The sequence below is a fragment of the Fonsecaea monophora genome, assembly GCF_001642475.1.
Source record: "Fonsecaea monophora strain CBS 269.37 chromosome Unknown Scaff7, whole genome shotgun sequence".
Lineage (NCBI taxonomy): Eukaryota > Fungi > Ascomycota > Eurotiomycetes > Chaetothyriales > Herpotrichiellaceae > Fonsecaea > Fonsecaea monophora.
Genome location: NW_019173938.1, coordinates 245,743 through 257,013, shown reverse-complemented (window position 1 = coordinate 257,013; position 11,271 = coordinate 245,743). Strand labels below are relative to the sequence as shown.

Here is an 11,271-nt window from a genome sequence, read left to right as displayed (position 1 = left end):
AAGATTTACTGGAGGTCGATGAGGAGGGAGGACGTTGAGGAGGCGTTGCGCGGTGTGTCCCCCCTGGAGCCGCTCACGCCAAGGGTTGCGGAGTTTCCATTTTCCGAGTCCCGTCAGCGTCCAACAACTTTACATAGACGAGGGACTTCGTCGCTGTATCGTTGCGTACCACACCTCCTCCTGTGATGGCGACCTCAGACAGCATGGCTCCTCCAATGCCGAAATGGGTTGTTGACCTCAACAACGGCGTCCCTTCTAGACCCAAGAATATATCCAGCATCCCAGATCCTCCCGGCTTTTCAGGCTCCAGGGCCGCGGTTGGGAAACAGGTCCGCAGGCCCATATACCACCCATAATCTACACTCGCTGACAACTCCAATAGAAGTCGCAACCTCCTGGACGAAAACCCCCGACCCCCGAAGAAACAGAAACACTCAAACTCAAGAAAGCGTGGGAGGTTGCACTTGGGCCTGCGAAGCAACTTCCCATGCAAGCTATTATGGGCTACATGTCGGGCAATTCGCTCCAGATATTTTCCATTATGATGGTGTTTATGCTGTCAGTATGCCATTCTTACTTTGCGGTCGTCGATCCTGATAATTCCTTTCAGTTTCAAGAACCCTATCCAGGCTATCTCGCAGACAAACACACAGTTCGCCAAATTCGAGAGCGCTGGTAATCGTACACAGATGTTGGGGGTTAAGGCGGTATATGTCCTAATGCAGTGTCTCCTGCTCGGTTTGGGCATCTATAAAGTCAACAGTATGGGACTGCTACCTACGACAAGAAGCGATTGGTTGGCATGGGAATATGAGAGACAGCCACTTGAAAGAGCATATTTTGCATTTGGTCGGTAACCTCGAGCAAAACAGATGAGATATCTCTGGTACAACATACCAAAGGCCACTCGCCGTATGGCGGAAGGCCCAGCAATGACTGTCGTCGATATACTCCTTTTCTCGTCTGATTATCTACGTCTTTCAGACGCCACAAGATTGCTCCAAGCTATGTCGTCCTTGTGTTTTACACGCGGCACCTTCTGGTGGATCCGGAGCTCCGTGGTCTGGGACTTTGTGGAAATATCTTCTCCATCGTCAACTACTTGATGAGAAGTTGATCTTCATGGCGCTCTCAAAGCGAACCTGAGTGGTGCGGTCTTGTTCATGGCGACCAAAGTCATCTCTCGGAAAACCGTACCTTTCGTGCTTGGTGTCCTTCGATGGTATTTTGCGGTTGGTGCCCTTTAAGTGCTGGAGCACTCGGTATCACGTCGCTATTTCTCTCAATGAGATCCACGACGCTGTCGTCGGCATTGACCTTCAACTCGCCACGTTCAAGCGCAAGGGCTTGCATCCTTTCGGCAATTTCTGCATCAGGTGCTTCCGCGAGCGAGAGACCCTGCAAGAACTTAGCAGACATAACTCCAGAACTCGATGTTTGCAGAGAATCTCAGTTGCGATTACCTTGAATGGGTCGGCAAGGCTCTCGGAATCAACTTCATCGAGCAGCCTGATATCGATGGTCTGGCCAGTTCGAAGCCACGCGGGCTCCGTCCCAAGCTGCGCACGCACAAAGGCTGCTCTTTCTTGACAGGCTTTGGAACACCACCTTTCCAGTTCGCTCTTATCGACAAGTTTGAAGTCTTTGCCACCCTTCTGATTCCAGACTTTTTGGCCACCATGTGTGAGCTTCAGATTTGGTCTTGGACAGAGAGCGTAGCCACATCGGTTATCTACATTTCGCTCGTAGACGAGATCATCGAAATCCGAGGTCTGAAATAGGCCCAGACAGTGTCGAAAGAGAGAAGCATCGGAAGGTTGAGGTTTTGCGGGGTCAGCATCAGGTCTAGACGGCAAGTCAAAAGCTTCGACTACTAGGTCTGCTATGCGTGCCTGTAGCTTCTTCCTCTCCTCAATATCTCTGGCATGGCGTAATGCAGTCGAGCGAATGCGATCCTCTCTGTTGCTTTCAGGTTGCTCAGTTGCCATCGCAGGCCATGCTCCAAGTATGTTGACTATGCAAGGCGCAGATAATGGGTGTGGGTGCCTTTTGAGAGCGTGGGCTCTTAATTTGTCCTGACAGCCTTGTTTTGATACAAAGGACGAAACATGGGCCTGTGACACGGTAGGCAGAGATGACTGCGGCAAATACTCAGAGCAAAGGCAAAGCGGCTTGATTAAGTAACAAGGCTAAAAGTAAATAGTGAAGCCTACGAGGTACAAGCAATAAGCCTGCGAGAAACTAGGAGCCCCACGTTCAAGTCGTCTACATTCTCTCACAATCTTAATAACGTCTCCTGTCCACCACACCTGTTCTAGCTCATATCGTCTTTCCACGCGTGCATTCTTCTTTTGCAAGTCCATGTGATCTAATAATCACTCACCAGGAAGTCTCAATCTGACCTTGGCACCGATCTTAAAGCGAGGTGGCGCAGGCGCTGCGTCACCGTGCTGGTCAAGTAAGATCATTGAAAGTTCGACCTTCCGCCCGAACCCACCTCCTTCCTGATCTTTGAGGAGCATTTCCTCTAGACAAGATGCCTGCGGTACCGTTCAAGGTCAAGGCGATCTTCGAATACAGATCAGACGAGCCTGATGATCTAAACTTTGATAATGGCCAGATAATCACGGTTACAGAAGAGGAGGATGCGGACTGGTATACTGGGGAATACGTGGATGCCTCGGGGGAAAAGCTCCAAGGCCTGTTCCCAAGGAACTTTGTCGAGAAGTACGAACCGACAGTCCCTTCGCGCCCTGTGCGTGCTTCGAAGCGTGCACCGGTTCCAGAGCCGTCCGAGCGTATCCCAGAGCCTCCTGCACCAGAGCCACACCCTCCGCCAACAGAGATATCCGAACCTGTGCATGACAGCGAGAAAGAATCACTAAGAGAGCCACCGGAACCGGCAAGAACAGAGCCTGAAGCACCTCCGCCGGCCCCGAAGCCTCAACCTGCTGCTCCCACCGCCCCGACCACCATCCCAACTTCTCCCGCGGCCACCCGTGCCCCTCCACCTGTTGCAGAAAAACCATCATCTAGTTCTTTCAGAGACAGGATCGCTGCCTTCAACAAACCCGCTGCCGCACCAATTACCCCTTTCAAGCCCGGTGGTGGTGGGCCAAGCAGTGGTTTCATCAGGAAGCCGTTTGTAGCGCCTCCTCCTAGCAGGAATGCTTTCGTCCCTCCACCCCACCGAGAACCTCCCATCCAAAAACCATATCGGCGAGAGGATGATGCGAGTGTGAACGGATCGGAATCCAGGGATCTGGCGGAATCTGCTGTGACACAACCAGAGCCTGGGGCGGAAGAGCAACCGAAGCCCCAGTCCCTCAAAGAAAGAATAGCACTTTTGCAAAGACAGCAGCTGGAACAAGCGGCTCGGAATGCTGAGAAGAAGGAGAAACCCAAGAAACCCCCCAAAAAGAGAGTCGAGTCCACAGAGGCCAGTGAACAGAGCCAGCCGCCTGAGCCGACTTTGACGAGACTAGATTCCAATGAGACTGTAGGCCGCCCATCCGCCGAGGTGGCTGAAGGAGAACATGAACCTGTTGGTCTCCCTCGCCGCACCACAGGCCTCAGCACGCCACAACCAGCTTCTCGCGAGCTCGTCAGTGACACGAATGACGCCGATGATTCAGGAGCTGCAGATGACGATGACATTCAAGAAACATCCACCGAGGAAGAGCGCCCAAAATCCAAAGGCACGGAAATACCCGTCCCAGCAGCTGCTCCTAGAAAATCAATAGATGACGACCAAGGCCAACAGGTTGAAGCCGAAGAGGAAGAAGGAGGTGAAGAGGAAGAGGAAGAGGAAGAGGAGGAAGATCCGGAAATCCGCCGCAGAAGAGAGCTCAGAGATAGAATGGCCAAAATGAGCGGAGGTATGGGCATGATGGGCATGTTCGGCCCTCCTGGCGGCATTGGACTACCTGGTGCTGCGAGGAAGCCAAAATCAGAGCCTTCTCGGCAGTCCTCTGAGAGCCATCCGCAGGAAGAGCCACAAGAACGAGTTGCCCCAGTACGGATCATGGCATTGCCTGGGATGTCTCCAATACCCAAGCGGCAAGACGAGCCTCTAGCGTCGCCAGAAAGCGACAACGACGACGAGACTGCACGCCCCACCCCGCAAGAACCTGGTGTTCAGGGAGAAAGCGAAGACTACGTTTCGAAGCCCTTACAACGTCGCTCGACAGATCGTGCCGCTCCGCCGGTTCCACAAGGTATGTCTTTTGTATGCTAAAGCGAGTTGCCCACTCACATTCTGTAGATCGCGCTGCTCCTCCACCACCACTTCGTGACACTAGAGGTGCTCCTCCTCCTCCGCCATCGGCCCCAAGAGCAGCTCCTCCAGTTCCGCAGTCACCCACCGGTATGTGAGAACTACCTGCATGCCGGAAACCTACTGAATCTCTTAGCTCGATCCGTACCTCCCCCTCCCCCATCATTACCGCAAGCGTCGGCAGAAGCACCTGGTTATGAGGAGGATGAAGACCAACATCCTCCGGAAGAGGACAGCCCGGAAGCGCTAGAGACTCCAGCTAGCGCGCCTACGCTGCCTCCGATGCCGCCAGCCAGGCCACCTGAGCATTCGGTCTTCGAGGCTGTTGAGAGCGCCACTTCTCCAGTCGCTGATAAACGCGCTTCACGACTCCCGCCCCCTATCCCTATGAGCCCGACTTCTCCCCAGACCAGAGCTCCTCCTCCTCCGCCGCCAGGCGCTCCACCAAGTCGCCGCTCAACGACTGATTCCCGCGGCTTTGGCACCATGCATTCTCCTAAGCCTGATTCGGATGACGAGGAGGAAGTTACGGAATATGACGGAGACTACGATACAGATATCGCTTCGAGTGCAAAGCACAAAGATGCGTTGAAGGCTCACAATCGTGACTCAAGCCTTGATGAAGGCGCCCTCACGGACGATACGAAGTCTCCGAAGCACCCTCCCACACGAGCTGCTCCTCCGTTGCCTCCGGTTAGTATTCCGCGGGACATGCCACCACCGCCACCTTCTTTGCCAACGCCGAAGAGTAGAAGGTCTATGGATGCCCCGCGGGCGGCTCCTCCGCCAGTTCCGCCTCCCAAGGTGGGCGAAGACGACGACTATGATCCGTATCGATATACTGCACCTCAGCATCCTCCGCCCTCTCTTCATACCAAAATGCCATATTCTACATCACTGCAATCACCCAGAGAGGAGCTTGAGGAAGATGACATGTACAGTGCAATGCCGAAAACAACTGCTATCCCACCGCCACCACCAGCAGAAAGGCCAGCACCTCCACCTCCACCACCAGAGCCGGAGTATACTGCGCCCCCGACCCTCGCACCTCCTCCCCCAACAGACATCCCTGAACAGAGTACCGACCTCCGAAGGTCTGGTACTCTCTCTCGCCGTTCAATGGACCATGCTCGGGGAAGCAGTGAACAGGGGTATATTGCTCAAGACATTGACCTCGCAAAGGGCTCAATGTGGTGGACGCAAACCAATGTACCGCCTCCTTCACTGCAAGGAAGACCTGATGTTCTGTACGAAATGGAGACTGGTTCCTCTACTAAACGTGGAGGCAGGACTACCATCTCAAAGGATATTTACGTGCTTTACATGGATTATTCCCAGACTACCATCAATGTTAGCTTCGATGCGGCAGACCCAACCCATGTGACATTGGAACAAAGCCACGGGCGACCGCCCCCTGCACCTCGGCGTGATCAACTGGAAAATGCATCTGTTCAGTACGGGAATCAGATCGCAAGAGTGGCGAGTGGTCTTTCTGGCACGACTGTTGGCGATGGTTCCGCGCGAGGATTTGTCCTCGAACTCCTGAAACCCCACCCGACAGCACTCCTGCCGGTTGGCACAAGAGCATATGGTGCTCTGGTCTACTCCAACCTGGGCAACGCATCTACACAGCAATTTGATGAAATACGACCAGGTGACATTGTCACGTTCCGTAATGCGAAGTTCTCTGGCCACAAAGGTGGGCTGCATCAAAAATATAGTGTCGATGTTGGGAAACCTGAGCACGTAGCTGTGGTCATCGATTGGGATGGTACCAAGAAGAAGATCCGTGCGTGGGAGCAGGGAAGAGACCTGGAAAAGGGCAAAAAGCCGAAGGTGAGAGAGGAGAGCTTTAAGGTCGGAGATCTGAAAAGCGGAGAGGTGATGGTCTGGAGGATCATGCCCAGGACGTGGGTGAATTGGGATACTACCAAGTCGTGATCTGGGATTTTGATAGACGAGGCGGTTTGTTATCGAGAGGAAGACCATGAACAACAATGATGATGATACCTGGTAGTCCATGTCGTGTGGACAATGATCCTGTAAGCTTGTCATACGGAAAGGAACCTGGTCACGGTAAAGATACAAAAAAAATCAATACATCTCTTCCCCTCGAAATCAAACATCATCTCTAAAACAGCTATATTCAGGCCCTTTAAAGTCCTTCATCTCTTACGTCCGTTGAATCAATGTTCTACCAGGGGGCGAGGAAGCATGTCAAGGTCTATTAACCTCGGCGGATATTTGTTCCTTCCGGGCTTGGCGGTTGATATCATTGCCTCCGACTTGTCACTGTAACGGACTCTCACATGGGGTGACCTGTTGAGCACAACCTCGCCGCATTCTCCTAATATTTGCCATTACCGTCTTAACCACCTTGAAATTCCCTGATTCCCAGGTATCCCTACTGTCTCGCCGTAGACGCCGGACATAATATTTCCTCTCCGACAGCAAGCGCCCTGTGTCGCAACCGCGCGTTACAAAAAATGTCATCGGCCGTCGACGAGGAAGCGACCATCTCAATCCCGAGTCTTGCCTTTGTCGCTGTGCTCGGATATTTCATCTATCGATACTTCTTCTCATCCCGTCCAGGCGCCACGGAGGGCGGCTCTCAGACATCCTCCACTGCCTCCAGAGGCGCCACTCCTGGGATCCGTTTTACGCCTGCACAGGTCGATCAGATAGCCCAGGTGTTCCCACAACTAAACCGCAGAGATATAATGTGGGATTTACATCGTAACAGAGGCAGTGTAGAGGCTACAATGGAGAGGGTGTTGTCTGGGAGAGGTTTAGATCCGGTAAGGCACGACTCCGGGGACTGCTGGAGCCAAAATTCGCGGCAACAGGATATAGTGACTGACTCGGGTTCATCTCTCAGGCTCCGCCTTCATTCCAACCACCCCCCTCGTTTATGGCTACTACCGCTGAATCGACTACCACGCCTACAGTATTAACGCCGTTCAAGAAACCTCCACCACCAGATTTGATCACGCGGTATAATTTACAGGCCAAAGTAAACTCAAAGGGGAAGGAGAGAGAGGAAGAGTCACCGCCACCAGGATGGACCAGCAATAAAGAGGAACGGCAGAAGATGCTTCAGAGACGGAGAGAAGAAATGATTCTCGCCGCTCGAAGGAAGATGCAAGAGAAAGATGCAGAAGGCCCAAGTCCTTCTTAGCTGCGACTCCAAATCTCGTGCAGGCGCTCCAGGATTGACGACTAATGCACTTTGGTCTACGAGCTCGAATGAATGTTCCCGATGTTTTATACCAAGATCAACAGTCATGATTCCTCGGGCTTATTGGAAAAAACACTTCATGTCATTTCGTCGTCTTCGTCGTCGTCACCATCATCATTATATCTCCTATCCTCCCTCTCTTCTTCCTCTCTTTCTCTCCTCTCCTGCTCCCTACTCGCATCAATCTTCCTCAGGCCGTCGACCACACCTGTGATGAATCCTCTGGATTCAGAAAGCTCCATAGCGCCTATGCCGTCGAGCCGTGTGCCTTCGCCGTCACCGGACAATTGCTTTACACGTTTCCGCATCTTGGCTAGCCGCACTTCTCGTATGTCTCTCAGCAATTGCCTCACTTTGTCAGGTTCAGGGATATCATCGCTCGCCGCCTCCAGTAGTATCTCTGAGAGTTCGAACCAATGATACGGGAGCGTTGTGGGATTTGAATTCACAGTACACGCCTCCACAAAAGGTGTAGACGCATAAAACGCCTTTCCGTTGTAGTCTGTCTGGCGCAAAGATGGGATCGAGGGTGGGGGAGAGAAGGTCTCTTGAAAGTCTTTGTGTGTCTCGGTGTCGAGGATATCTTGCAGATTCTCTGCGAGGATCCAGGGCGGAGGCATGATGTTGGCGCGTCTTTGGCGCTTTAACAGAACTGCGAGCCAGATGGGGAGGGTCGTGCGCTGCGGGGGGATGAGCGCTCTGGTTGGACCCTAGAGACGCGGCGGAGTAAATAAAGGTGTCAATATCGTCGTCGGTGGACGAGAAGGTATGAGGACGAGAAACGAGAAATCATGCTTCGCACCTCATGTAATAAAGAGGCTGTGGGAGGGACTTACGCCCAGTAAGTCGAGACGTTCGAGGCGCTGTCGCGGTAATATCGTCACCTGCTCCATTTCGCAGAGGAATGCGACCTCGGCGGGGAGCAGGCCGGGCGGGTGAGGGAAGGCAGACATTCAGGACGTGGTAGGGAGAAGGCGAGGAGGTGGTATCAGTGACATGTATCTTGCACATTCAGTTGTGCTGTTGGAAAAGGTCGAGGTGGAGGGGTTGTAGTATGTAGTTGGACACAGTCTCGTCGCGGTACGCGCCGAATTGGCCCGCAGAACAAACCCTACCCGCGAGAAATACTTTACCTACACTTAAGCGGCACCCGCCCAATAAAACCCAAAGTCATTCGCTTGTAAGATTGCCGTTTGTTAATACCAGTGATATCGGAAACGCTTCAGAATAATGGTACCTCATTGTCATCTATTCTCTAAGCATTGATACTGCCAGTCTGGTCGATATGATACCAGCTACCCACCGAGCACGTAGCCAACTCGTCGATATCTGGGCGCCAATAAAGACACCTGACCAACCTAAAGACATTTCATCCTCACTCTCGTTCTCATTCTCTTCTAGCATGCTGTAGGCCACAAGTATCGGGTACCTTGGGGCGCATGCGCATTTTGTCAAGCTGTCTACGTATGCTCCAAGAATAGTCACCTGCAAGTAGATGCTGCTGCTATTAGTCTTATAGACTTGTCAATAGAGTAGGTCGAACATATGCCAGAACGAGTCAAGTTAGAATACATTAATGCCACTAGCTTTGTCTTGGCTTGCCAAGAACGGCAAAAGTAGCGCTAAACCATCCATCAACATCTCCCATTACGCGTCTTGGCGCTCACGTTAAATCACCTTTTGACTCTGGCGAGCTTCAACCTCAGCACTGGACTTCATCCCTCATCTCCTCCCATTACTGCTGAAGCTCCCCTGCGTCCTCTTCTCCTAAAACCTCGCCATGTCATACTTTGTGAGCCCGGAGTTCCTGCGAGTCCTACTCCTCGGCCTCATCACCTCGGCGCACATGACATGGCGAAGGCTGATCAATCAGATCGTCCCGGAACCCTACCTCGACGAATACTTCCATATTCCTCAGGCTCAGGCGTACTGGCTAGGGAAGTGGTCACAGTGGGATCCCAAAATCACCACTCCGCCGGGCGTCTACGTCTTTTCCTACGCCGTCAATGCCGTGCGGAATGCCTTCTCCCAGAAAGGCGTGAGCGCTTCGGTCAACGAGTGGAGATTTACAAACGTGCTGTTACTGTATCTGTTCCTTGTCGCATTATACGTTCTGGCGGCCGTCGGGAGGAGGGCCGTGCATCATGAAAGCGTTCTTCAGCGGGAGTTCAGCATCATCTGCTTCCCATTGATTTTCTTCTTCTCGGGCATATATTACACCGATCTGTTCAGCGTGTTCACCGTGGTCCTCTCTGAGGTATTCTGGGCTGCAGGGTCCAACGCGCAGGGGTCTCTCAAGGTCCTCTACCAGACGTTGCATCTCCTGGCTGGGTTGATGTCCTTGGCCGCCCGGCAGACGAACATCTTTTGGGTCGCGGTGTATCTGGGTGGGCTTCAGGCCATCGAAAGCGTTAAACAGAGAGTGGGCGCGCGTGAGGTCCATGATCCTCCCGTGTCTGAATCATACTTTGAAGGTTCGACTGGCCAGTTTGTTCTCAAAAGTCCTTGCGGATTGAAGCTTTTCCCCATGATCAGTCTCTGACGGGCCAATTTTTGTTTCTAGATTTTCCCATCACAAGCATTTCTCTCGCCCAATCTGCCGTTCCCATGATACCCCAGCTTCTTGTCGACTTGTGGCCACAGTTGTCGCTCCTCGGCGCGTTCGCCGCATTCGTCGTCTGGAACGGTGGTGTAGTCCTCGGAGACCGAGACAACCACATCGCAACCATCCACCTAGCCCAGATGCTCTATATTTGGCCGGCCATCGTCTTCTTCTCGTGGCCCGTCCTGCTCCCGCTTTTCTCCGACCTCCGCGGTCTCCGTCAACGACTCCCTAGAGTAACCACGACAGTGAGCTTCCTCGCTCTCATGCTCGCCGTCGTCAAGTTCAACACCGTCATACACCCCTTCACCCTCGCCGACAACCGACACTATACATTCTACGTCTTCGCCATCCTCAGGAAACACTGGCTCGTCAGATACGCGGCCGTCCCGGTCTACTATCTCTGCGCGTGCATGGTTCTGGGGAGGCTCGGCGGTGCGACGGACGCGGTAATGTCGTCGTCGTCGTCTACAAAGCCCTCGCGGATCCTGTACGGCGACGACGCCGTGCGCGTCAGCTTCATCCTCGTCTGGCTCGTCGCGACGTCCTTGTCGCTCATCGCCGCCCCGCTCGTCGAACCTCGATACTTTCTGGTTCCGTGGTTGACGTGGCGCCTGGCCGTGCCAGAATACATTGCGCCGTCGGCCGATAAGCGCACGAGATCGGAGCTGGAGACACAGGTTTCTACCCCGAAGGACAAGGCGCGCCTCCCAGTGTCGGCACTGCAGGCGCTGCTGAGGACGGCGGCCGCGCAGTCGGCCTGGCTGGAACTGGCGTGGTATCTCGCCGTCAACGCCGTCACGTGCTACATGTTCCTGTACAGAGGGTTCGAATGGTCCCAGGAGCCGGGCAACGTCCAGAGGTTCATGTGGTAGTGGTAGTGGCAACCTCTACCAAGGGGAACAAACCAGAGCCACCAAATCCTACGGGAAGAAGAGATGGACATGGAAACGGACACGGACACGGACACGGACACGGACACGGACATTTTATCCCATATCGGAACACGCATGGCGCTTGGAAGAAAAAAAAAAAAGAAAACAAAACTATGCTGAGAGGTAAAAATAAATAGAGATTCCGCAGGATCTCTTTCTTCATCCCAGTGTCTTTTACTTCTTCTCATTCTTCTTCTCCTTCTACTGACGAATCCTTTTC

General features: G+C 53.2%; 6 protein-coding genes across 6 annotated transcripts; 4 read left to right on the top strand and 2 right to left on the bottom strand.

The window, feature by feature from the left end:
• Window positions 1-203: 203 nt before the first annotated feature.
• Window positions 204-679, top strand: AYO21_01803 (hypothetical protein; the record flags this gene model as incomplete). The annotated part of the gene is made up of 2 exons (XM_022651785.1): window positions 204-329; window positions 383-679. 2 exons carry the CDS (start codon window positions 204-206, stop codon window positions 677-679), a joined length of 423 nt encoding a protein of 140 aa, XP_022515903.1.
• A 415-nt stretch (window positions 680-1,094) lies between these two features.
• Window positions 1,095-1,988, bottom strand: AYO21_01802 (hypothetical protein; the record flags this gene model as incomplete). Its single annotated transcript, XM_022651784.1, has 3 exons — window positions 1,095-1,142; window positions 1,198-1,398; window positions 1,464-1,988. The coding sequence occupies 3 exons, from the start codon at window positions 1,986-1,988 to the stop codon at window positions 1,095-1,097; spliced, it is 774 nt and encodes a 257-aa protein (XP_022515902.1).
• Window positions 1,989-2,536: 548 nt separating this feature from the next.
• AYO21_01801 (hypothetical protein) lies at window positions 2,537-6,217 on the top strand (the record flags this gene model as incomplete). Its single annotated transcript, XM_022651783.1, has 3 exons — window positions 2,537-4,217; window positions 4,265-4,366; window positions 4,413-6,217. 3 exons carry the CDS (start codon window positions 2,537-2,539, stop codon window positions 6,215-6,217), a joined length of 3,588 nt encoding a protein of 1,195 aa, XP_022515901.1.
• A 545-nt stretch (window positions 6,218-6,762) lies between these two features.
• On the top strand, window positions 6,763-7,454 carry AYO21_01800 (hypothetical protein; the record flags this gene model as incomplete). Its single annotated transcript, XM_022651782.1, has 2 exons — window positions 6,763-7,074; window positions 7,155-7,454. 2 exons carry the CDS (start codon window positions 6,763-6,765, stop codon window positions 7,452-7,454), a joined length of 612 nt encoding a protein of 203 aa, XP_022515900.1.
• A 137-nt stretch (window positions 7,455-7,591) lies between these two features.
• Window positions 7,592-8,467, bottom strand: AYO21_01799 (hypothetical protein; the record flags this gene model as incomplete). Its single annotated transcript, XM_022651781.1, has 2 exons — window positions 7,592-8,224; window positions 8,351-8,467. The coding sequence occupies 2 exons, from the start codon at window positions 8,465-8,467 to the stop codon at window positions 7,592-7,594; spliced, it is 750 nt and encodes a 249-aa protein (XP_022515899.1).
• An 827-nt stretch (window positions 8,468-9,294) lies between these two features.
• Window positions 9,295-10,991, top strand: AYO21_01798 (hypothetical protein; the record flags this gene model as incomplete). Its single annotated transcript, XM_022651780.1, has 2 exons — window positions 9,295-9,988; window positions 10,078-10,991. The coding sequence occupies 2 exons, from the start codon at window positions 9,295-9,297 to the stop codon at window positions 10,989-10,991; spliced, it is 1,608 nt and encodes a 535-aa protein (XP_022515898.1).
• Between the last annotated feature and the right edge of the window lie 280 nt (window positions 10,992-11,271).